Below are 24,811 nucleotides of genomic sequence, written 5' to 3'. Positions count from 1 at the left end.
GAGTTGTGCCCCAAAAGAGTACATTTTGTGACTGTTCATTGTTTCCAAACGTCATAAGTAAGTAACTCGTTCTCAGCAAGTGTACACAGATAAGCCGAAACATTACAACTGCCTGCCTGATACTGAGTAGGTCCCCTAAAACAGTTTATGCGGGCCAATCGGCTGAAGGTGTCCTGTCTCTTTTATGAGACAAGAGCTCTTCCATGACCTGGTTGACCAGTTTTCCCCTCTTGGACAGGTTTAACCAGGAAGCCAACACCAAACTTGTTGTTTTGGCTCTGATTTTTTCTCTCCAAGATGAAAAAGTCATAAAAGGCGACTTGGACTTTTAAAAAAGTAAAATAAAAAGTATTTCATTATCCTCGTCATTGTCGTCCTCGTCATTGTCGTCCTCGTCGTCATCCTCCGCTTATCCAGTTGGTCCGGGTCACAGGGACAGCAGCCTCAGCAAGGAAGCCCAGATTGTCCTCTCCTCAGCCACTTCCACCAGCTCTTCCGGGGGAATCTCGAGGCGTACCCAGGCCAGCTGAGAGATAGAATCCCTCCAGCGTGTCCTGGGTCGGCCCCGAGGCCCCCCCCCCCCCCCCCCCCCCCCTGGTCGGACAGGCCTGGAACACCTCCCGAGGGAGGCGTCCAGGAGGCATCCTCTTCAGACGCCCGAACCACCTCAACTGACTTCTCTCAACATGGAGGAGCAGCAGCTCTACTCTGAGCCCCTCCCGAATGACCGAGATTCTCACCCTGGCTCTAAGGGAGAGCCCAGCCACCCTGAGGAGGAAACTCATTTCGGCCGAAGCTCATGACCATAGGAGAGGGATGGAACTTAGATTGACTGGTAAATCGAGAGCCTCACCTTTTTGCTAAGCTCCCTCTTTACCACAACAGACCGGTTTAGCACCCGCATCACTGCGGACGCCGCTCCAATCTGCCTGTCACTCTCCCGCTCCATCCTACCCTCACTCGTGAACAAGACCCCGAGATACCAAAACTCCTCCACCTGAGGCAGGACCTCCCCTCCAACCTGGAGTATTTCATTATTTCTATTGTTTATTTTCATCTGGCTGGAAGGATAACCTTTTCATGGACCAAATTTAAATACTGCAGGAAATGGTTCCTGTAAAAGCGGCTCATCGTACCCGGGTCTCCCCTACATCATTCTAGACAGCGAATCTCAATCATGTAATTGTTGAAACAAGAAGAAAATAAAACAGGAGGGTGACTTTAAAGTGACATATAGTTCATTATAACAGCATGTCACACCAAAATAAAACATGTTTGAAGGGTAAAATGCAAATTAGCTGGTCGTGCTGCTGTTATTTGGTGGTGCGCGCCTCTCTCTCTCTCTCTCTCTCTCTCTCTCTCTCTCTCTCTCTCTCTCTTTCTCTGAGAGCGCAGGAAGGGCTCAGTCAGTCAGTCCGTCAGATGGAGACTCCGGAAAGTCTCACATTTCCTCGACAAAACCCGACCGGCGTTTATCAGAATGAACATGGTCCTCAGTCTCTCTGATCATTCATGTCACGCACGTCTCACGCAGACGCACGTTAAATCGTTATTGATCGCCTTGATTGCTTGATTGATCGGAGATTATGGCCGGTGAGTGGCGGCTCAAGAGACGCCTGGATTAAACCGACTCAACTCCGCTGTGAGTATCTCCTTAGTTATTTACAAAAAGAGTGAAGAAATGGGAATTAAGTTTTTGATTTAAAAAAAAAACCATTTATAGTAAAATTAGAGATAAAGCATCAGGAAAAGCTATTTTTGTATGATTATTTAGAAGTTTATTATCCTTATGTTAACAATGGACTGAGATAAAATAGCCTTAAATTTTTTTTAATCAGTTTTTTCATGAATTAATCACACAGAATACAGTTTACTTGAAGCCTGCTGTTATATCTGGACCTGTAGATAAAAACTGCATGCTTATTCTTAGATAGGGGGCTTGAATGTTGCATGTGAGTGTGTTTAAAGATGACCCCCTGCAGATTAAATGTTCTCCCTCCTAACTCAACAGCTGCAGAATATCATTCTTCTTGAAGGGGGGGGGGGGTGAAAAGACTGAGGACCACTTGGTTAACAGGACACTAGATAAATGGTCGTAAACATTCCTGCATGTTCCCGACATCTTGTGCTTGTCTTGTGATTATTATGACATTCGCAGATTCCTCTATTCTCTCCCATTATGGCGTGAAGCTTCCCTTTTCCTTGACCCTGCCCTGACCTCACAGACTCCTGCCCCCCCACGCACGACCTCTCTCTTGCTTTGACCCCTTTGCCTTTTGCCTTAAAATATCCCTTCACAGTGAAAAGGCTAGATGTGATGTATAAGGTGCTTGGGATACATCTGAATAAGCGCACGCATCTCTTGTATTGAGTGCAGTGATTTTAATATCTAAGGTCATAATAGTCAAGTAGTACAAGTGCTAAAAAGTGCAGTTCCACAAGTGGCCACTCCGGGTTGGCTCCACAAGTGAGTGAGTGGATCCTAACACACTCTTAAGTGTTTTATCAAGTGCGTAATTAGGGGTGTGGCCTATTTGTGATGCAGCTGGCCAATGTGAGATTCGAAACACCAAACTTGAGTTCACAAATTAGGGATGCACAATATCTGATTGCTTTATAGATTAGCCCACTGGACCAATGCAGATTAACCAATATCTACCAGTACCACTGAAGCGCAACTCCTCTTGTAGGTGATGTCACACTTGCTCTGTCTGCACTGTTTGCAGTACTGACTTGTAGTAATTTGCATACAGAGATTGAACACGTGTAGCTTTTTCTGTCATGTTTTAAGGGACGTTTTGTTCACAGGATGTTGTGCGCTGGGTTGAAATGACGGCAAATTTTTACTTCAGCTAACTAGCCATTTGGCGAATTTGCGAGGTACTTAAAATTTTCGGACCCAGCGTCAGTCTCTCATGTTCGTGTGCGAAACGAAACACGAGTCGCATAATCTTTTGCTCGCCACTGAATGTGTTTTCAACTATGTAAAAAGCAAATTAACTCTTGGTCAATGCAAAGTTCCAGTTTCAGGCATAGAAAAATATGTCAACCCTCTCCGGCGTTCTATGGGCCTACACCCAGATGTTTTCTATCGGTCATTACAAACATTACAACATGACAAACAAGCTGCAGAACGGCAAAATACACTATTTATTTAGTTTGAAATCTGAGTTCTGTCCTGTTAATGTGTAAAAAGTTTGTCCATCCATTGTGTCTGTTTAACCTTTAGTTCGTGCTCCTCCTCTGCTTCCACCATGAAGCAGCTGGAGCTCCTCGGAGTGCAGAGCGGAGGTCCTGACAGGTAGCTAGGAGGATGACCTTTTAGACAGTCCTGCCTCCGTGGGTTCACAGCAGCAGCTTCTGTCGCTGAAGCTGTTAATTGGAGGGAGGAAGAAAGAGAGCTGAGCGCGAGACGGAAGAGACAGATGTAGCATCAGTTTGTAGCAAGAACCGCTTCACGCCTTATAACTCTGCACACACTCAAGACCAGCCTCAGGCGGGCTGCTGTGCCTTGCGATGTGTCTGGTCCTCTGGGCAGGTTAGCCCCCACCCTCCACCACCACCGCCACCACCACACACACACACACACACACACACACACACACACACCCACCTTGAGAAAGCTGAGCCAATGTCTGGATCTGCTGAGACGTCAAAGCCATGCTTCTTTTGGCAACGGTCAACGTTTAAAAGCTTAGGTAATGCTGAAGCTATGAGAGGGCTGAGAGAGAAAGAGAACGAGAGTGTTTAGACTGAACTCTGGGGGTCCACCACAAATGGAAGAAAAAACTTTTTTTTTAATCAGCATTAGGAATGTGGGAGGGCTGGACGGTACTGAAGTGTTTTGGCAACACCTCCAAGTTTCTATTTCAAGCGGAGATTGTTTTCAACATGAGATGACAAGAAGCCAAGATTGGCTCAGTGTTATTTCTACGATGTGAACTGTTTCAGAGAGGATGAAGCTGCGTCTGTCACTCTCCGGTTGCTCTGCGCACGCTTCATGCTGCTCTTGATGGATAGTGTTTTACTCTGGGATGGTTACTCCTCTCTCATTGGACTATATTTTAAATATTTGTTGCAAACTTTGGAGACTCTTTTTCTGACTTTTTTCATCTTGTTTGACATTATTTAAATTAGTGCCGTAATTTCTTATTTCTTGTATTCAGATAAAATCTGCAGGCACTGACCCTCTACCAATCCGTGATTTGGTTTTCTCATTTGCAGTGCCAACCGGCTGTTTTTCTGACTGTACGTCACATTCTTGTTAATGATATATTCCTGAATTGCCTCGAGGGAACTCTGTCAAACTTGTCTCAATTGTCCACTGGGAGTCAAGGATGAGCTGGAAAAAAATGTTGGTGGGTCAAAGGTCAAGGTCACTGACTGGCACACATCGAGGAGACATACAAATGCGATGTGGCATTTCTAGTTTTTCCTCAACATTGAACAGATTAACTGTAAAGAGCCGCCGTGTAGAAATATCTAGAAACGATAAACTTATAGGACAGCTTTGATTATTTCAATACCAAAATGATTCCGGTGTAATTTTACACGTCATCTTCTAAATGCTTCGCTTACAGAGAAAATTTACCGGGTTTTGTCTCTAAAAGTGGGAGGAAGCCATTAGCGCGTTAATAATAATAACAATAATAATAATAATAATAATAATAATAATAATAATAATAAAAAACCTGCTTTGCACAACCACCACACAGGGCAGCTCTTCATGTTGGGAAGGTGACATACAGAAGAGGTTTACCAGTAAATCTCTTCATACTGCAATCCACCAACGCATGTAAGACATTCCAGCTGCTGTCACAGCAACAAGGCTCATCTTTGGAGAAGTGCTACTTGGTGGGATCCGCTAGTTTCTCTACTACAATATTCCTCATTGGGTGTATTGGTCAGGTAAACACACCTGCTAGAATCCTGATTAATACTTGGTATTATGAGGGTGTAAATGAAAACTACACATTCCATCTCCTTTTTGATTTAAAGTTCAAACTGGAGCCTATGAGTACACTGTGGCACTTCCAATACTTCATCATACTGACATTAACAACCTCTAACTTTATTACTGACGCACTACATGTTTGTTTGACTATGAAATTGCTGAAGGCTGAAAGAATTTACTGCCTAATTGCTTAAGAATCGACAACAATCGTTCACAAACGGCAACAAATTTTTAAAAAAGCAGTTAAATGAGCCACATACGTGTTGTTGCACCCAACGAGACCTGATCCGATTCACATGCCAAGACAAATATTTTCTCAAAAGTATAATACTGTGGGACCAGGCAACGCTCCAAGCTTAATGTTGGCAAAGAAGTTGTGACCTTTTTTACCCTGTGTGTGTGTGTGTGTGTGAGTGTCATTTTACTCACAAGAGTAAGAATGAAATCTAACAAGCTCCGACGTGTGTGGTTGTGTATACGTGTGTGTATATGTGCGTGTATATGTGCGTGTGTGTGTATACAAGCAGGATTTACAGTTCAAGGTTGTCACACACGCACAATCAAAACCAGTGGCAGCGTTAACAAGTTTTGTCTTGCATATTTTTTTTTTCTTAATCAAAATGATTGACAGCCACACCTGAGTGTAGCAGATGCATATTTTCAAGTTCAAGGACGTCGTGTTAGTTGTTATGCAAAGCCCCAGCAGAGCTTTTACCACTTGCTACTTTATTGATTAGGTTCATCAATAGGACCGACGTGTTGTAGCAGGCGAAATGATCCTGCACAGCTTCAGTTACCTGGTTTCAACCACGATTCACTCATGAAAAATCCATTCATGTTGTTTTCTGGCTATGTTTTGACTGGTTTCTGGATTGAGAAAAACAAAATGTCATTTCACAACATTTCTGTGCGGTTTTGTTTTCAGACAATAATAACAAACTAAATAATCTGTTGAAATATTATATTATTACATTATATGAAAGGATAAATCGAATACATTTATCTTATGAGGTTCTTCATGTTATGTGGGTCATTAAGATATTCCCAATCCCCTGGTCAAGCAAAACTATTAGTGCTAAATTTAGGCTTTAAACAGACCCGTGGCTAGCTAGAGAATACAGGGAAATGTAGATTCAAGAACCTAACCTCATTTTACTACATAAAACAGCTTACTTGCCTAAACTTTCAGTTTTTTCAAAATTGAATTGCTCTTTTTTTCTTCTACTGAGTCCATCTTCCTTGTCTAGAGTTGTCCCTGCATTTCTTCTCCTAAATTTAGGAGAGAAAAGTTAACGCAGCCAGTTGCAAAGTCCAAAATTGTATCCGAGTTGTAATAATGGAGTTAGACAGCATGCCCAGACTGAATCCAGATCATCGTTCATCCTCAGACCTGCTCCCTCCTCCCCTCACACTCATTAAACAGTAGGACAGATGTTTCAAGTGTTCTCTGCTTGTTATTAATGTCACATCGGGTTTGAAGGCCTGCTTAAGCAAACAGCCTGTTGCTAGTGTAAAAACACACACATGCAAATATATACACTCACATGCATGTGCAAATACACAGTGTAACCCAGGACCGCATCTGGGCTCCACATGTCAAGGTGGACTCTCCTAACCTGGCTGATGAGGACAAACGCAAGACTTTCTTCATACTTTTGTTTTGTTCAGGATCTATTATTGCTTCAATAGCCTGCTTGTTTAACAGATTAGGGAGGCAGATTCCTGCGGATCATTTTTCAGTGACAGAAATCATCTTCTATCTTAGCGGAAAGGCAAAAGCAGAGGGAGAACTCCTCCAGCATAATAAGATGGCTAAAGCCCACTCTTGGAGATATTTGTGTTCTCAGGGAGCTTTTACATTTCCTGCCAAGATTTCATCCATCATCTGAATGTGAACGGGGTCAAAGGGAATGAGGGAGTGAGGGAGAGAGAGAGAGAGAGAGAGAGAGAGAGCGAGAGAGAGAGAGCTGTTGGTAGTCCACGGGTTTGGGTTGATGACGTCGGCTGGGGTGGCCATCTTGAAATGGTGCTTTCGAGTTCTTTAGCTGCAAATATCATGCAGAAAAAAGATTTATCTACCGCGTACACTATAGTACGACATGCTTTGCGACTAGGTTTGTTATGTACATGATAATTCACGTGCGTGACACATGGCTGCGCATGTGTCACGCACCCTGCTGAATAATGCGCTGCTCACTTTGCTTCAACATGTGTGTTTGTAGCCTGCAGTCGTGCTGGAAATCAATTACATCCGTGTGTTGTTGGCTTTGCTGACACTCTGGCAGAAGTTTCTTTTTAACAGCTTAATTTTGCTTCTCGCATCCCTCACAATTTCCATCGCTTTTTGGTCACTATGTGTAGTTGAACTGAGTTTAGTCCTAATTTCTGAAATAGGTGGGTTGAGCTCATTTTTTCCTAGCTGCATCACTTTGTGACTTCAGAACGCAAAAAAAGACCAGCCATGTACAATTAGCTTGAAGCTAACAGTTAACAACTACAGTGGGAAAAAAAAAAAAAATCAACAGCAAAACTGTCAAAACTATATGATTAATCCATACCTTCAACCCCGCTCAAACTCTTTCATTTGAGCTAAAAACCACTCGTTACCATTCCAGTTTGATGCTTGTTCACAGTTGCATATAGGGGAAAGATAGTCACGGTAAGTCTATGGTTAGTTTTAGCCCAAATCATAGTGTTTTTGGATTAGTAAGCATACAGCAGGATAAAGGAGTAAACGCTCACTTGGGTTGTTAATCAATTTTCTTTCATTCAAATTGAAATTATGCTTTTCTTCTGTTTCTTCCACAAAGAGAAAGCATTTTTAGTGCTGCACTTTGGTACTGTATCCCATCAATTATTGTTTGACTTTCCCATCAACACAGATGCTGCCTTATTTCCTTATGTGGCATTGATTTCTCTTGTGCCTCCCATTTTCCAGCACTCAGCCAACTCCCCGTAACAGTGAGTGCTGTACAAGCTCTGGATGTATTCACACAGTTATAAACACGGAGACATGATTAGAATATGTTTCAGGAGAGGTAAGAATCTGTGCGTCTTTATGATCTTTACTATCTCGGTGGGTCCTAACATTTGCGGAGGTTCTATTACATGCAAAGATTTCATCACGTTGATGCTAAACAGAGCTGGCGTTCTATCACGCAGGAGTGGGATACATGCGTGGCAGTGTGAAATGAGCATCTCAGCACATAATTGTGTATGTGTGTAGGCTGAATTTACTCTAGGATGTAATGGCTTAACTTGCACCCAATTTGTACACCCCAAACAGAGTCTCAGCAAACAAATCAAGCAGATGCATAAAATCTCATGTAAAATGTCATTTTAAATGTAAACAAATTTTTAATATGCTGCCACTTTATCCTCTCTCTGAAGGGTGTAGGAGTTTAGGGGAAGAAACAAGAGATTGGGATTGGTGCAGCAGCAGCTAATTAAAAATAATGAGCTTCGTTTTGTCCTTGTAACAGCAGTAAGCTATCGTGAGCTTTTATCACTGTTTGACATATTGTAACCCACAATGTTCATTAGCATTCCTGGTTCCTGTCGCCCTTTTAGAGATTCAAGAAGCCTCAGGCTAAACAAATCACAATCGCGCTGCGTGAGCCGCACCTGGACAGCAAAATGAAAGGTGTGCCATCTTAAAAGTGGGCATAACACATGTATGATTGTGTGACCTGAAATGCGATGTATTTAGTTTGAAGGACACACAGCGATATGGTAACGCATTGTACTTGACACGATGTTGAGAAAAATGCGTTATAATATGTTTGCCAGGTAATGTTATTTTTATGGATTGATTATTGCTGTTTTGTTTTTTTTTTGCAGTAATGTACCAGAATTCCTAAGAGTCCTGACAGCTGTATAATTTTGACATTTATTTTCTGCAAATTTATCAGACATAAAAAAAAATCAACATCTGGGATACATTAATATCCAAGTCAAAAACAAATTCCTAGAAAACAGTTCTTTGGTTCCCAGTGGTATATCATAACGCACGTGTGGTGAATTTTATGTCTCCAATGACGGTCATGAGTGAAATGCTGCACTGATTCAATCTTCATCCATAATGGAGAATTCAAATTGAATTTAATTGAATTTGAACAAATTTCTTACCAAAAAAATCTGACCAGTCTGACTCAAAAAATATTATAACTCCGCAGATCATATAAATCTGGAACGTAGCTGAGGAGGAGCAGAGGTAAAAACAGGATGCCAATCAGGCACACAAACACAGCACGTTGTATATGCGGTTTGTATTATGTTTTGTGTATATTGTTTTACCACTCAACAGTGTACACAAACCCAGTGCACATTGGCCAGTAACACATAAATCCCAATCTGATACCAGATCAGTCACATTTTGCCCTTTTAAGACAACAAAGGTACCTAATACAATGAACTGATGCAATTTAATGGTGCTGTTTCACCTCAGTGGATCCCACCCGCTGTTTGGTTATTGCCACAGATCGATTTCCAGACCAAGGCGGTCTAAAATCTTTCTTTTATACCCTTTCTCACTCTGTTTTGCTCATCGCTGCTGCTTTACTTCTCCCTCCTGGGCTTTACCCTTGACTCTCACTGTCTCCTTTATTCTCTGTCACATTTTAAAATCTCTCTCTTCTACCACACTTCTGAATTTTTATTCTACTCAGACATGAATATTTAATGGTACTAGCTAAGTCATAGTTACGGAGAACACAGACTATAACAGCTACCTGGATTTGTCGACATTTAAAGTTATGCAGCGAAAGAAAAGTTGAATTTATTATTAATTAAAAAAAAAATCCAAACTTTATTTATATAGCATATTTGTTCAATGGGTTGCAAAGTGCCTCACAGAAAAAGGAGAGCTGAACATCAGACTTCATAGCATACCCTAAAAAAATTCTCAACCAAAGAAATACACATGAATCATAAAACATGGGAGGGATAAAATAAAGAGCAGAGTGATAAAACACAGTAACATATGTTGGTGAATTAATAAATACCTCATGTCTTAAGAGAGATGCTAATGATGTAGCTTACCTGATTTCCTGCTATCATCAGAGTTTTCTGGAGTTTAGCAGCTCAGACAGGAAAGACTCCCTTCGGTCCCAAGCAGGAATCTGGGAATACCCAGCTTAGCTGCATCCGCGTATCTAATAGGACATCTAGGCACACAGGAAGCCAGGGCGTCTTTCAAATAATCTAGAATCAAGCCCTTTGAGGCTTAAAAGTAGTCGGTTACATTTTAAATTTAATACATAAGACAGGCAGCCAGTGTAAGTTGGATAACACACAAGTAAAGCAGTCACGTTTCTGAACTAGTTTGAGTGATGGGATCTCTGACTGGTACTGTCAGTCAGAGTGCTGTTTTAGTCCAGGAAGGAGAAAATAAAAGCATTTGTATTTTGGATGGAATCAGGAGGGATCAGATTTGGACTTAATCTTTAGTGGAAGGAAACGGGACTTGACAGCATTATTAGCATAAACCTCAAAACAGAGATCTAAATCTGAAATTACACCAAGAATAAAAGCAGTTTACCAAATGTTTTCATTCAGTTTAGCAGTCAGGTAGAGAATGTGGTGACCTCAGGGTAAATTGAGTTTTTTTATAATTACGATAACAACAAAAATATGAGACACTGGTTAAGAGAAGGCATGTATATTGAGAACAAAGGGGACAAGAATAGACCCTTGAGGCACACCGTAGTGTCTTGTATGTCACTCAAAAGTAAAATTGCGAGGACGACCTGTATTTCATATCACTATAAGAAAATAGTTGATTTTCATGATTTCAGAGATAGTTTACACTGAAGTTTAGTTTGTGCCTTGGCTTTAACAGGTAGCTACCGGCTGAAAGATGTCGTACAGATGAGTCAAGATGCTAGATTGAAGGAATTTTCTCCACCCAAAATTAAAATAAGGTAATTTTGAGGTCATTTAATAATTTTTGAGTGATAGAACAGGATCCAGGATTTTTTTTTTCCCCAGAGGTGGATGAATAATTACATATTTGAAACTGATAGAAACAGATCAGATAGCTGTTGTTAATAAGTGAAATTAAAGGAGACGGTGTTGAAAATCTCTTTTAAAACTTGGTTGGGACAATATTGAGGACAAGGATGGAGACTTTTATTTGATGACTTCATTCCCAGAAGTTATCTTTGAATTATGCGAATGAAGCAGGATTTTTGAGGACAATGGGTTGAATTCTTCTAGTTCTTTTACAGCGTTACGATACCGTGTCATATTCTTTAAAGGTGGTTTGTATCACTGCTGACTAAATTAGTTTCCATTTGTGTCCAGATTTTCTACATCGACATCTCACACTGCAGGAAAACCCCAGTTTTCAGCCCTGTGAATGCCAGCAAACCACAGTATTTCTGGCAGTTTACAGCCTGTAAACTCTGTGGTACAACATTTGCTTGAGCTTTCTGATATTCACTCTAGCAGCATGATCAAGAGAGGAGAGACAGGCTTTTAAATTAGGTTAGAAATTAATCCATAATATAATATGACTAGAAAGGGCTTGATGCATCATTAAAAAGCATCTGGAAAATATAAGACACCGAAGTGGGGAATCCGCACTGATATCAGAAGCCCTGGCACTCACTAATAACTTAAACTATCAACCACTTCAATGTCAGACTTGTGTTTAGGGATTGGTGTCAGTTTAAAGAGTCTCTATCTCCCAAGATTTCATTAAATGAGGCCGACAACTCCTCCAGAGGGATCAAAAATAAGCCCTTAGCCCAATCCCAAGTACCTGTCTGCGTGGGCTGGCAGACATCAACAAGCATTCCTGATAAGCCTGAGAGGACTGAGAGCTGTCCTGATATAAAATCTGTAAATGTGTGAAAGCGCTTTCTTTTGACTTTTCAAGCCCTTTATGTGCACGTTCAGGATGCACTCATGCAGACTTCGCATTAGGGTGTATTCCTGCAATTTATAGCATTCCTGCAGCCTTAAAACAGGGATGATGGGCAGGCCAGTCGCTCAGTGAAACACCACTGGCCTATACCGAAGCTTGCAGAGGGTGAGGAAGCACTCTCGCTCATCACAACCCATCACCTACTCAAATGTCTTCAGGCTTGTTTCTAGTTCGCAGCATTGCCTCAGAATTTTAAATTTGCTATAATAAAAAAGAGCTGCACTATCTTCGTAGTTTATAAATGTTTTAAATGTCTGGTTGTTTTTCCTACACTGATGAAAAAGCATCACTGCCATTCAGAGAACTTTGATTTAACATGAGAGGACTGAGATGATGTTTTTTTTTTTTAAATGGGTGTACCTCTGCCAAGGGGATGGATGAATTTTGATGGGATTTGTTGAAATCCCAGGTGATTAACTTTTGGAAACGATTTGGAACAAAGTGAAGACTGTTCAGGGGCACTGGCAGGATTTAACTATTTGTCAAGTCAAGTCAGTTTTATTTGTATAGCACCAAATCACAACAAAAGTTATCTCATGACACTTTACAGGTAAAGCAGGTCGAGTACCACACTCCTTCAATGAATCTACACCCAACAATTCTCCATCAGCAAGCACATCCCGCAACAGTGGCGACGAAAACCTTCCGATTAACAGGAAGGAACGTGGAGCAGATCCAGGTTCAATGGGGACGGCCTTCTGCTTTGACCGGTTGTGGGGAAAGAGAGCATGAGGGCGGGGCAGAGACAAAGACAGATAATGGAAGAAGACAGATAAACAGAAGGAAAGAGAGGGACAGAGATAGAGAGAGAGAGGAGAAGAGAATGATGGACAGATGGGGATATGAGCAGGTGGAGCTACGGGTGGCAGCTTGAGCCTCTTCAGGTCTGCAGCCTCCTCCAGCAGATCTGGGATGCAGGGAGCCCAAAGGCTCTGGAGAAGAAGACGAGTTAGTAACACGTATGAGTATGATTTATGTATGACACATACAGGAGGACAGAGGAAAGAGAGGAGGAGAAAGAAGCCCAGTGCACCATGGGAGATCCCCCGGCAGTCTAAGCCTATAGCAGCATATCTAAGGACCAGCCGAAGCAGCCCCAACTATGAGCTTGATCAAAAAGGTTCATTTACGATTTGCGATTTTTCTTGGAAATATCATCGACAAATTTTGATCAAACTCCTTGTGAAAGGGATGAAAGGAGAACCTTTCTGCATACGGATCCTGTCTTGTATCCCTGATCCAGAGGCCCCGCTGTATTGAGAGTGGTTGATAACACCAACGATGTTGAGCGTATTCTGATGACATTTGTCGAGGTGAAGTATCTCAATTAGACAATTTAAGCTCCTGGAGATGGTATAGATCATGTTCTGGATCAGTGTTAGGGAAAACCTACTGTATACAGGAGCTGGAAAGGAAATAGTGATACTATGTTCATATTCTGTATCGGTTTTACCTCTTTAGTGGAAGAACGCGTTCTCTGAGAGCTTTCTAGTTTCACCTTTAATGATGCAACACAGTGGCATAATGTATTGGTGACGAAACATGCCCCTTGTGTGTAATGAGGAAAAAAATGACTTTGAAATTGAGAATGCCCGATATTCCACAAGAAATGCAGTGTACTTCCTCGTCTACTGCTTGGTTGAATCTAACAAACTCTGCAACAAAGTGAAAATAAAAGTATTGACGGCTGATAAAGTGTTATAGAAATACTAAAACTGAAAATAGACAAGAGGTGCCACTGGTTCTCTAATGGTGAGGCTACCATGCATACGTCAGGTGCATTTCAGCTGTCAATCTTGGGAAGGAGATGATACACGAGTAAAAATTATATAAATCAAAGAAATATATATACATATATGTATATATGTATATATATATATATATATATATAAAATATATATATACAATATGTTCCTGCAACATTAATCTAATGTGTAATGTGTTATAGTAGAACTCAGCAACTCCGTATTTGTTATTTATTAACAGCCTCACATGTAATAATGCCCATTTTATTATTGATGTAGTCGCTTGCCACACTGCTTCACCACCTGTATCAATACCGAATGTAGTTCTCTTGATCTGGACAATGATGTTCTAAGGTTGACAAAATAAAGTTCTCAGCGATCTTTTAACTCACACTGAATAATCCTGTGTTTTTAGTTTGGAATTACAGAGTAACTATTATTCTGACCTTGAAAGTCCCTCAGTAGAGCTTGTCTTCTTCGCATGTGCTGTATAGCCTTCATCCTAAAGCACCGGCTCGCCATCCAACAGACCACACACACACACACACACACACACACACGCACACACACGCGCACACACGCACACACACACACTTTACAGCTGACCTCAAACATTTTAGAGGTGAGTTTTGCTATAGATAGCAGTTTGAAATTCACACATGATGCCTCAGAGAGAGAATAAAGCTCCCTCAAGAACCCTGATATTAAAAAAAGTGTTCATACCATCTTTCTTGGATGAAAGGCGACTAAAATACTACAGAGGAAACTACGCCACTGTACTTTTGGAGAAGAAAAACTGGTCATGTGAAATAACCGTTTGCTGTGTTTTAACAACTGTTTCCATTTTCCAGAGGGCCTTGCTGACGACTGGGGTGAGAAATGAGGACAGATAATGATGCGCAGAATCAAACCCACAACCGATGGACACGACCAACTTTTTTACCAATGACATCCCAAAGGTGAAGCTTGGAATTATTTGAGAGAATCAACTTCTCTTCCTACATGTCTACCTTGCTTTCATGTCAGTATGTCACTATCAGACCTCAAATATGAGAGATCCCCCCAAACGGACCCCAGCCTTCACAGTTTACCGATGGCTGGAAACCACAGGAAAAGCCCTGTAAGGACACTTTTTGATTTCAGGCACACAAACCTGCCTGAAAATCTGGACATCAAGTGGTTTCCCCTGCTTTCTATGAGTGTCTTCCGTGGCATCTCAAAAGTCAAAGTAGTGAGCTTTCTTCTGGGCTTGACGCTGACCTTCATCATCATGGCTTCTTATATCCTGACATGGGACAAAAAGGGACTTCTGTTAACCCCCTCGCCATATCAGCTCAGTCTGTTGGTTACCCCGACCAGCACGGCAGCGGAGGAAGTTTCTTCTGAAGAGAATTTAATTAACATGAAACTACTGGTGAAGATAATTGACTCCAAACTAGAATACCCTCCCAGGAAGGTGCCAGATGAAAAGGACATCGTTGCAACGGACTCCCATGTAAGTCTAAAATAATGTTTCACTCATGTTTCATGCATATATGTTGTTATTTCTGTAAATACATCCCATTCATGTTGATACGATATCTCTGAAATGCATTGACGAAGTTTTCCTTAAATTTGGCTCAAACAGCCACTGGAACTCAGGGGATGACCTGATTAAAAAAATAAATAAATTTAAAAAAAAAAAAATATATATATATATATATATATATTTTTTTTTTAAATTTATTTATATATATATATATATATACATTAGAGGTCAAAGGTCAAGCCTACTTTTACAGACATACATCATGAGGGCATTTTGAAGCCTGTCATGTGTTTGAAATGTTTTCTGTGACCAACGAAAATAAAGACAATGTTTCTCACAGTCCTAGACGACACAATGTTTTCACCCAGCACTGACAAAAATATGATGACAAATTCAACTCCAGCTACTGGAAATGCTTTTGTTTTGCACTTTGTGTTTTTGTTGACAACGTAGGGCGCTAAGAAATAGGAAACACCTCTCCGTACCAGACTGTCATCAGCCCTTCACTAAACACTGCTTGGTGAGGCCATAATGAGCAGTGTTCGTGGAGATTGTCCGAGGTGTTGATTCAACTTCACATTTCAGTGCCAAAAGTTTGTAGAGCTGTTCAGTAAATAACGTGTAGTCATGTCCAGCGTGTGAAAGCGGATCGTCTCTGTTATGTCTTCTCTGTGTCCTCACATTTATCATGTTGTTCCCCCGCGCTTATGTCTAACATGTCACCAAATGTGGGCATTATGCTGCAGAAATATGGGTAATAAAAATATGGGTAAATTAGGATGTTAAATACCTAAAAGGCGCACAATTGAACAAATACACTTGTAGCACAGCTGCAAAATGATGTCATGAAGGAATGACCAGACAGTATGTCAGCAGATGTTTGTGCCCAGTTGTGAACCGTGCGACAGTGAAAGACACTGGTCACCGCTCATGAAATCTTCTTATGTGCCAAGCTGTTGTTGTTGTTTTTTCCTCACACCTTCAGTTTAGTCTTAAAGGCAGGAAGTAAACCCTGATGGTTGGTTGTCATTCCCTGCTTTTCACATCTGTTGTACACTTCCTGGAACATGAATGTCCATGCAAGGTGGACAAAAGGTAAAGAATACATGTCAGGAGCAAGGAGACTAAACTGAGGGTTGTGCAGAAGAACATTTTATGACTGATGTCCTCATCTAAATCATCTATTTGTCTTCCTCTCCACAGTTGTTCTCTGTCATTCCTCGCCACTTCCTGCCTGAAAGCAAAAGCCCTTGCTGGTATGAGGAGATCTCTGGTAAACTCAGCACTGATCCCTACAAGAGGAACCTCTACAATTTACGCTCAAAGAGTTTTAAGAAAGCATGTGACCATCTGCGGACCAACTTCCACCAGCATTTACAACACAGACATGGAAAACTATTTCGTCTGCGATGCTTGCCGTACTTTTACATTATTGGCCAACCAAAGTGTGGCACAACTGACTTGTTTCACAGACTGCTGATGCACCCGGAGCTCCAGTTTAACATCATGAAGGAGCCACACTGGTGGACCAGGAGGCGCTTTGGTAAGTCACAGATGGCCTTGCCAGGTCAGGCGTTTTGTTTGAGGTCCTTAGTTCACATAAAAGGTTTCTCAGAGGGTGAACTCTTTATTTACGACCTCCTGAGTCAAATCAGCTCCCATCTCACTTCAGCTAATGACACGGAATCAAACAGCCAATGATACTTAAACGAGGCGATGACTCTCGACAGTGCTGCAGAGGGTTCCAGGTATTCCAAGCAGTGATTTGCAACGTCTCATTTAAACTTGTCTTCAAGGATGTGTAAATGTTAATTAGCCATCGAAGCCGTTTCTGTATCCATACTTCTTTTCTCTCTCTCTGGTTTTATTGCTTTAATTACGTTGGGGTACTCAAAGCGTTTTCACATAGTTTATCACCTTTATTAAACTTATTTCATTTTAATCTCTTATAAATATTTGAATATACACACAAGCTTTATAAATTCGAAACATAAAATAATGTACACCTGCTTGAAGGTGTGCCTGGAGTCAAACCCATCCAACACATTGTATAGCTTTTTTGTTTAATCTCTGTCAAGGAGCTCATGTTTTTGGATCTGCCTGTCTGTCTGTTAGCAGGATTATGCTAAAACTACCATGACAATTTTCACAGGGTCAAAAGAAGGCCAAGAAAGAACCAATTCAATTTGAAACAGATATGATGTTATAGAATATATCTATATTCATAAAATATTCATATCATATATACAGTAGGAAGCACTGAATTGCAATAAAAAGGGGTGTGTGTTATTTCCCTGCACTATAACCAATAGCTGGTATTGATATGAAGGCCCTATAGGTGACACAACTTGGAAAGTTTTTAAAGCCTATTTGTCACATATTAAAATTAAAATAGGAGGTAGACATTAAGATATTGATATAAAATATAGGTGGCAATCAATAAAAAGAGGTGTGTCCTATTTTTCTGTCGATTACAAATATCTAGGTCACAGACCTCAGGAGCTTTGGTAACAAGTAAATGCCGTTTTATAAAGAGCAGTTCAGTTCAGATTCTGGCTTTCATTCAACTGCAGTCAGGCTGTAACAAAATCTTTTATTTCCTGGATTAGTTCAAAGGGTCTGTAATTGGATATGCGAATGTCTAGTTTATAAATGAGTGTGTGTGTGTGTGTGTGTGTGTTAATAAATAAATAAATATATATATATGTATATATATATATATGTGTGTGTGTGTGTGTGTGTGTGTGTATGTGTGTGTGTACGCACACTTACGAGTTTTATTTTGCTGTACTGCGGTGTAGGTTATATCCGTTTCAAAGATGGCTTCCAGGAAAATTTCCCTGTGGAGGATTACCTGGATCTGTTTGACTTGGCAGCTCAAAACATTCAAGAAATACGCAGTGGAAATTCATCTGAGGATCCCCGCGCCCTCCAGCTCATAACAGGTGAACACGTGTGACAGTGTTTGTGCAGGTGTGGGAGGGAGGTTACCAGTGTCAGTAGCCATTTAGATTATAATGGAAGAATCGGTTTCATTTTCACATGGTGCTATTTTTTCGGAAGGCGATTGAGCATGAATACAATTTCCACCCGGCCACAATTCAAATTGCAGTTCTGTTTTGTCATTCTTTCCTTTATTTGCTCATTTTCAGCAGATTTCCAACGAGTGGCTATGACCTCAGATGCACCACAGCGTGCATGAAGAGAGCCAGATGGAAATACCACTCACATCATTTGAGATTTAATGATAAAGCAGGTTGACTCAAATCTTGCTCCCCTGCCTATCAGACACAGTCAAAACATAATAAAAGGGAATTGAAGGAATGACATGTTTGGAGGGAAGTAGTCTGTGGACAGCTTTGCAGGTAGGGTTCAGTATAGAAGTAATAAAAAGTGTTGTTTTATTGAGATGCACTATGGATCTTGTTCTGATAAGGAAACCAATAGGAATCGGGATCAGAATAAAAGTGTTTTTGTGGCTCTTGAATGTCTCACAGCATGAGAGGTGCAGAGTGAGTAAATGAAAAATGCACAAGAAAAAACAAAACAACGGTAGATGGTCCCAACCCACGGGAGCGCTTTTGGGAGTTTGCTCAATTTTTGTTCAAGTTTTGCACATGGGGTTAGGGTTAGGGTTAGGGTTAGGTTAGGGTTAAACTGCAAAGCAGATTCACCGCAGATTTGTTGAGACATGCAGACAAGCAGAGGGGAGGTTCAGGAAGAGCTGATGTAACGTGCCAATGACATTTGATCATCCATCCATCCATCCATCCATTTCCTTCTGCTTATCCTGTTAAGGGTCTCAGGTGTGCTGGAGCCTATCCCAGCGGCCTTTGGGAGAGAGGCAGGGTTCACCCTGGACGGGTCACCAGTCCATCACAGGGCCAACACATAGAGACAGACAACCATTCACACTCACAGTCACACCTACGGTCAATTTAGAGTATCAGTCAGCCTCGTCCCCTCTTGATGTCTTTGGACTGTGGGAGGAAGCTGGAGTACCAGAGAGAACCCACACAGGAACAGGGAGAACATGGAGACTCCACACAGAAAGATCCCGTGTCCGAGCCGGGGCTCAAACCCGGAAAACTTCTTGCTGTGAGGCCACAGTGCTGACCACTGCACCACCGTGCAGCCAACATTTGTTGATGTTTTTGCCTACTCACTAGCTATGATCTTTTGAATGACTACTTTTAATGACATGGGTTTCTACTCATGAAAAAAATAGAAAAAAAGGCCTTAGATTGGTGAACATATTTTTGCATTTGTGTTTAAATGAACACATGTATTTTGAAAATGTTACAGCTAGACAAATCTTTTCCAGTTTGGATTTTGTATATAAAACTAGCTTCCCAAATTTGAAAGCAACGTCATATGCATTTTTTAGCTTAAAATTTAGCTCAACTGTGTTTGTGTGTGTGTGTGTGTGTGTGTGTGTGTGTGTGTGTGTGTGTGTGTGTGTGTGTGTTTCTGCTCTACTCACAGCTCTGAGTTGACGCCCAAGGTGATGCTACGACTATTATTGTCTTGACAGGTGAAGCCAGTGCATCCACTATGTGGGACAACCAAGCCTGGAGCCATATCCATGGAGACAGGGAGGAGACAGAGCCCCCGTTCCTGGTCCAGGACTTTATCCACACACTTCAACCACGTGCCAAAATCATCATGATGCTTAGAGATCCAGGGGAGAGGTACGCAAAGAAATCCAGCCTTGCTTCTGTCTCCGTAGCTTTCCTGTAGTGATTATAATACTTTCATTAGAAATCTTGTCAAAAGAGTTCTCTGTTAATGTTTTAAAGCGATATTCCGCCAAATAGTAAAATTTGCCTTTCGGGTACTCACAAATATGTGTTTTTAACTCTCAAAGAATTTCTTTCCCCCTCCTGCATCACTTCTTTGTGACTCCAGGGAGCAGAAAGAACAAGCCACATATATTTAGCTTGACGCAAATGGAGACCCTGGCCACCCTGGCCAATGTTCCACCAACATTTTGACTCTACTTGAAAATGGATTTGATGATGTAGAGAAATTTTTCAGCAGTTTTTTTTGTTGTTGTTTCATTGCTGTAGATGTATTAGCCTTAAGAGAAAAATACATGGCTGGCTCTCTCTGCATTCTACATGAAAAAAAAAATACAGGAGTATTCTGTGAGTACTTGAAAGGCAAGAGGAACTTTTTGGGTGAGCTATCACCTTACGTCAGAGTTCTTATTCAACACAATGTATTTTTGCTGTTCTTAATGGCTCTGTTTCCCTCTGTTCCCAGACTATATTCTGACTACCTGTATTTTAAAGTGATCAACAAATCAGCAGAGAACTTCCACCAAAAGGTGGTAGAGTCTGTACAGTTGTTCCAGTCCTGCCTTTCCGAGAGGTCCCTTCGTTCCTGTGTGTACAACACCAGCCTTGCCAACACAATGCCGGTACTTTGAAGTTATATTACCTTTGTTGTTTTTCCACCAGTGTGGATATCCATCCATCCATCGTCATCTTCCGCTTATTCCTACACATTAAGGGTCGCGGGGGGGCTGGAGCCTATCCCAGCGTCAACGGGCGACAGGCGGGGTTCACCCTGGACAGGTCGCCAGTCCATCGCAGGGCCAACATAGAGAGACGAACAACCATTCACACTCAAATTCATACCTACGGTCAATTTAGAGTATTCAATCAGCCTTGTCCCCAATTGCATGTTTTTGGACTGTGGGAGGAAGCCGGAGTACCAGAGAGAACCCACGCAGACACGGGGAGAACATGCAAACTCCACACAGAAAGATCCTGTGCCCGAGCCGGGACTCGAACCCGGAACCTTCTTGCTGTGAGGCCACAGTGCTGACCACTGCACCACCGTGCAGCCCAGTGTGGATATTATTTCACATGAAAATAATTTAAACATTTATTATTATTATATTTAATTAACACCAAACGCTCAAATTTCTACATTGAGAAAGTCCAAAAATATATATTGCTAATGGATGTGGCTTCACTGAAGAGACTCTGTGCAGGGAAGAATATTACCAGCTCGCTGCCTAGACCCACTTCAGACCCTTCAGCATGTATCCTATCAGGCAGCGCTCCCTCTGGAGGGACCTGAGTCATGAGCTCTGTCAGTTGGTCATCTCTAATCACAACCTGTAGGTGACAGCACTGCTATCACGGGAGATTTACTCTAGTCAAAGCAGCAATCAGCTCAGCCTGAAACTGCTGGAACAGAGACAGAATCCATCTGAAGGCCAATAAAATCGGTTCTGGAAAAAAATTCTGTTCACATGTTATGGATGCCAGTGAAGAGTTTTAAAATATAGTTCTAATGCAGCTTGTGAACCCTGGCAGTTTGTTTCAGTGAGCAGAGCTGAGCTATGGTGCCCTCCTGAGGATTATTAGTGTCTGTGCGGCTGGATTTCTCCCCTCTCTAAACATAGGGACAATGAATGATAATGACATTTGGAAAAAGTTACCATAAATCTTCAGTATGCACAGCTGTTAAAAGCTGCCACCCAGTTAAAACAACACATACGCATATGTGGAAACTTTCCTTGTACCATTTTTTTCTGACGTTCATCATACTAAAGTTGTCTTTGCCCCGAAAGTCATTAAACACTAATAAAAAAAGCTTTGCTTGTGGAGGGATTCCTCATTATCACTTTGCCGCATTGTAACATTATATGTAAAATATATGAAAGTAAGAAGAAGATTAATAGGTCTCTGGTTGGCTGACAAAACAATTTCACACCACCACAGCAGCTCGATGACGTTGATTTATTCTGATCTGTCCCCACAGGTGAGGCTAAATTTGGGCATTTACATTGTCTTCTTGCTGGACTGGCTGACAGTTTTCCGTCGGGAGCAGATTCTAGTTCTTCGCCTGGAGGACTACGGAGCCAACATTAAACTGACGATCAAGAAAGTTTTTGATTTTTTAAGTGCGGGTAGGTGGAAAAGAAAATCACTCATTGAGGTGAATGTTTAAAACAAAGCCTTGTTGGTTGTTTTTTATACATGTGTGTTTCTGGTAGAAATATGTATACTGTTCAGTCATGCTGCATGTGAATTACGAGCAAGAACATGTGCACCAGAGATCTCTTAATAGCTGAACTTGCTCTCTGTTAACAAATATAAATTTCCATCCATCCATTTTGTACCGCTTATGCTGTCAAGGGTAACGGGGGGGGGGGGGGGTGGGCTGGAGCCTATCCCAGCAGCCTTCAGGCGAGAGGCAGGGTTCACCCTGGACGGGTCATCAGTCCATCGCAGGGCCAACAAAATGTGTTGGGCGGCATAGCTCAGAGGTAAAGTGGCTGTCTAGCAACCAAACAAAACTACAGCAGTAATGGCAGAGCAAGCTACTTTCAATTAGCCCTTCGCTAACCTGAGAATGAATAATTCAATCTTGCAGCTAGGAAAATAAACTCATCATCTAAACAAAGAGTCCCCTCCGTTCATAGCTGTCTTTGAACACCCACAGCTGGCTGTTCAGCCTGATATCCACATTCCTCAACCCAGTATCTTTCATTATTTCTTTCTGGAAGTTCCAACTATATTACTCCTTCATCACATCCACACAGAGGTCATGGTCTGATCAAGATGTTGGTCATTTGAATGAAAAAAAATGGAGTTGCCCTGGACACCAAGGGAACAATGGCCTCTGGACTCATAAAGACCATTTAATAGAGTAGGCTTTCCCTCCATTTTGTGCAACTATTCCAACAAAGATTGAATATCCTTCATTACTTCCGATGGCTGCTGCATCCGCAGGCAGTGTATTCCATCCTTGCTAGTCCATTTGTCAATCCAAACATTCTTTGCTTTCCTGGCATCTGCCTCATCTCCTCCATGATCCCTCTCTTTAATGTTGTTATGGTAACAGAGCTTCTTCCTACCAACTGTATGTCTCCGTTGTCTTCCTCCCTTCACCCTACAGCATCTTCTTTCCCATCAGTGCTCTCTGCCACTTGGTTCAGCACCTTCACCTGAAGTACTTCCACATTAGTCTTCTCGTTAGGTTCCTCTGTTGCCCATCTGACAGTTACAAGTAGTATCCTCTCCAACAAAAATAAACCAGAATTGTATTTTCTTCCTACGTGTGTTCTGCAAAGATCTACTCCTTTTTTCCATCTAGATCCAAGATCCTAAAGGCACCTACTACTTCCAAATCAGACACAGAGTCGGGCTGCTGGTGGGTCTTCTGACCTATGTCCATTTCCTCTTTGTTTGGAATGAATGAGGCATTAGCAACCAATGTGTTGTTTTTCTTGCTTTAATATGGATAAATGGTTAGAAAAAAATCTTGCTCCACACCTGCAAGAGCAAGAGAGGCAGGAATGGCCATGTGAAGAAACAGTCCTGACCTCTAAAGCCATCTACTGCTTGGCTTTCAGTGTCTCTCTTGAACAGAGCATGAGAGCTAGCCAGTGGTGGTGCTAGCACCACCTGTGGATGTAGAGGAGGTACATTATATACACAACCTCCTGCTATGTACGGTACATAGCAGGAGGTTGGGTATATCTGGGGCTAAAAGATGGAGTCACATCAAGTGGTTTGTGTGGCTTTTAGCTGACCAACGACTTCTTTTTTTATCATCACAATGATGAAAGACTCTGTAGTCCCTCAGGAATAGGAATGTGTATGTTTGCTCCATTCAACTTGATCTATGTTGTTTCCCAACATCTTGCAGGTCCTTTTTCGAAGCAGGTGGCGGCAACAGTGACCAAACAGGAGATGTTGAACACCCGGCGGGCGGAGGATAGGGACCTTGGTCCAATGCTTCCAGCCACCAGGGACCTCCTCAGGGAATTTTACCAGCCCTTCAACCATAAACTGGCAAGAGTGCTGGACAACGAGGCGTTCCTCTGGAGAAACAGCTGAAGTGACAACGGGACTAACATTGCTGTATATATGAAGCTCTGAAGGGACGTCTGCGTGCTGTTTAGGATATTTATTTTCAAGAATGTGTGTGATGTATCATGTGAATTAGTCAGAATGACGATAATAAATGTGTTTTAAGATGCTTGAACAGTTTCAGAGGGCAAATTAATATTACTGTACACCAGTGGATAAAGTTTTCACGTCACCTTGGGTCAAATGGAATATCATGTAATGGTGATATTTGAGCTTTGATTAACATTCCCTATCACATTTTTATAGGCCCTAAGCAGTAAAAGGTAGCAGGGAAAAGTGATGGACAAATAAAAACAAACTGAATTGGAAATAAAAGGATTTAAAGGTGATTTTGTTTGTGGTTTGAGTGACTTGACAGGTATTGTTTGTGTCATCAAATATTTTTGTTTTTAAAAATTCACAGAAAAGTACACATGGACATCACAATATTTTATCTTTTTTTACCACTCCTACTTCTGCTGCCGCTAAAACACACTTCTATTGATATTAGTACTACTACTACTAATAATAATAATAACAATAATAAAGGGAGGTTATTTTAAGTTTATTAGTTGGTCAAAAGTTTACAATTGGCACAATTTATAGGTCATGATGATGTTCAGCCATGAAATCACAAGAGGGCACTAAAACACAAACTAATATGTTAGCAACCAAGTGCTGTGATTACTATAGAGACATATTCATTATCATGATACATATCCTAATTTGATGTCTCTATAATGCAGGTGTCCCTGTACAGAAGTTCAAACCCTGCTGATCCAG

General features: G+C 41.5%; 1 protein-coding gene across 3 annotated transcripts; it reads left to right on the top strand.

Annotated features, from left to right (window-relative positions):
• Positions 1 to 740: 740 nt before the first annotated feature.
• LOC147247378 (carbohydrate sulfotransferase 15-like) lies at positions 741 to 24,372 on the top strand. 3 transcript variants are annotated; one of them, XM_086180285.1, is made up of 8 exons: positions 741 to 835; positions 14,479 to 15,122; positions 16,359 to 16,698; positions 17,957 to 18,100; positions 19,690 to 19,846; positions 20,421 to 20,577; positions 21,933 to 22,080; positions 23,826 to 24,372. In XM_086180285.1, the coding sequence occupies exons 2-8, from the start codon at positions 14,655 to 14,657 to the stop codon at positions 24,014 to 24,016; spliced, it is 1,605 nt and encodes a 534-aa protein (XP_086036411.1). In that variant the 5' UTR covers positions 741 to 835; positions 14,479 to 14,654; the 3' UTR covers positions 24,017 to 24,372. The 3 variants fall into 3 exon arrangements, with proteins under 3 accessions (XP_086036411.1, XP_086036409.1, XP_086036410.1); XM_086180283.1 differs by lacking the exon at positions 741 to 835 and adding an exon at positions 1,401 to 1,642; XM_086180284.1 differs by lacking the exon at positions 741 to 835 and adding an exon at positions 7,755 to 7,992.
• The last annotated feature ends 439 nt before the right edge of the window (positions 24,373 to 24,811 follow it).

This window comes from Aulostomus chinensis, chromosome 16 (assembly GCF_037954235.1).
Source record: "Aulostomus chinensis isolate RoL2024-O1b breed Wild chromosome 16, RoL_Achi_v1.0, whole genome shotgun sequence".
Lineage (NCBI taxonomy): Eukaryota > Metazoa > Chordata > Actinopteri > Syngnathiformes > Aulostomidae > Aulostomus > Aulostomus chinensis.
This window is presented reverse-complemented; position numbering and strand designations above follow the sequence as displayed.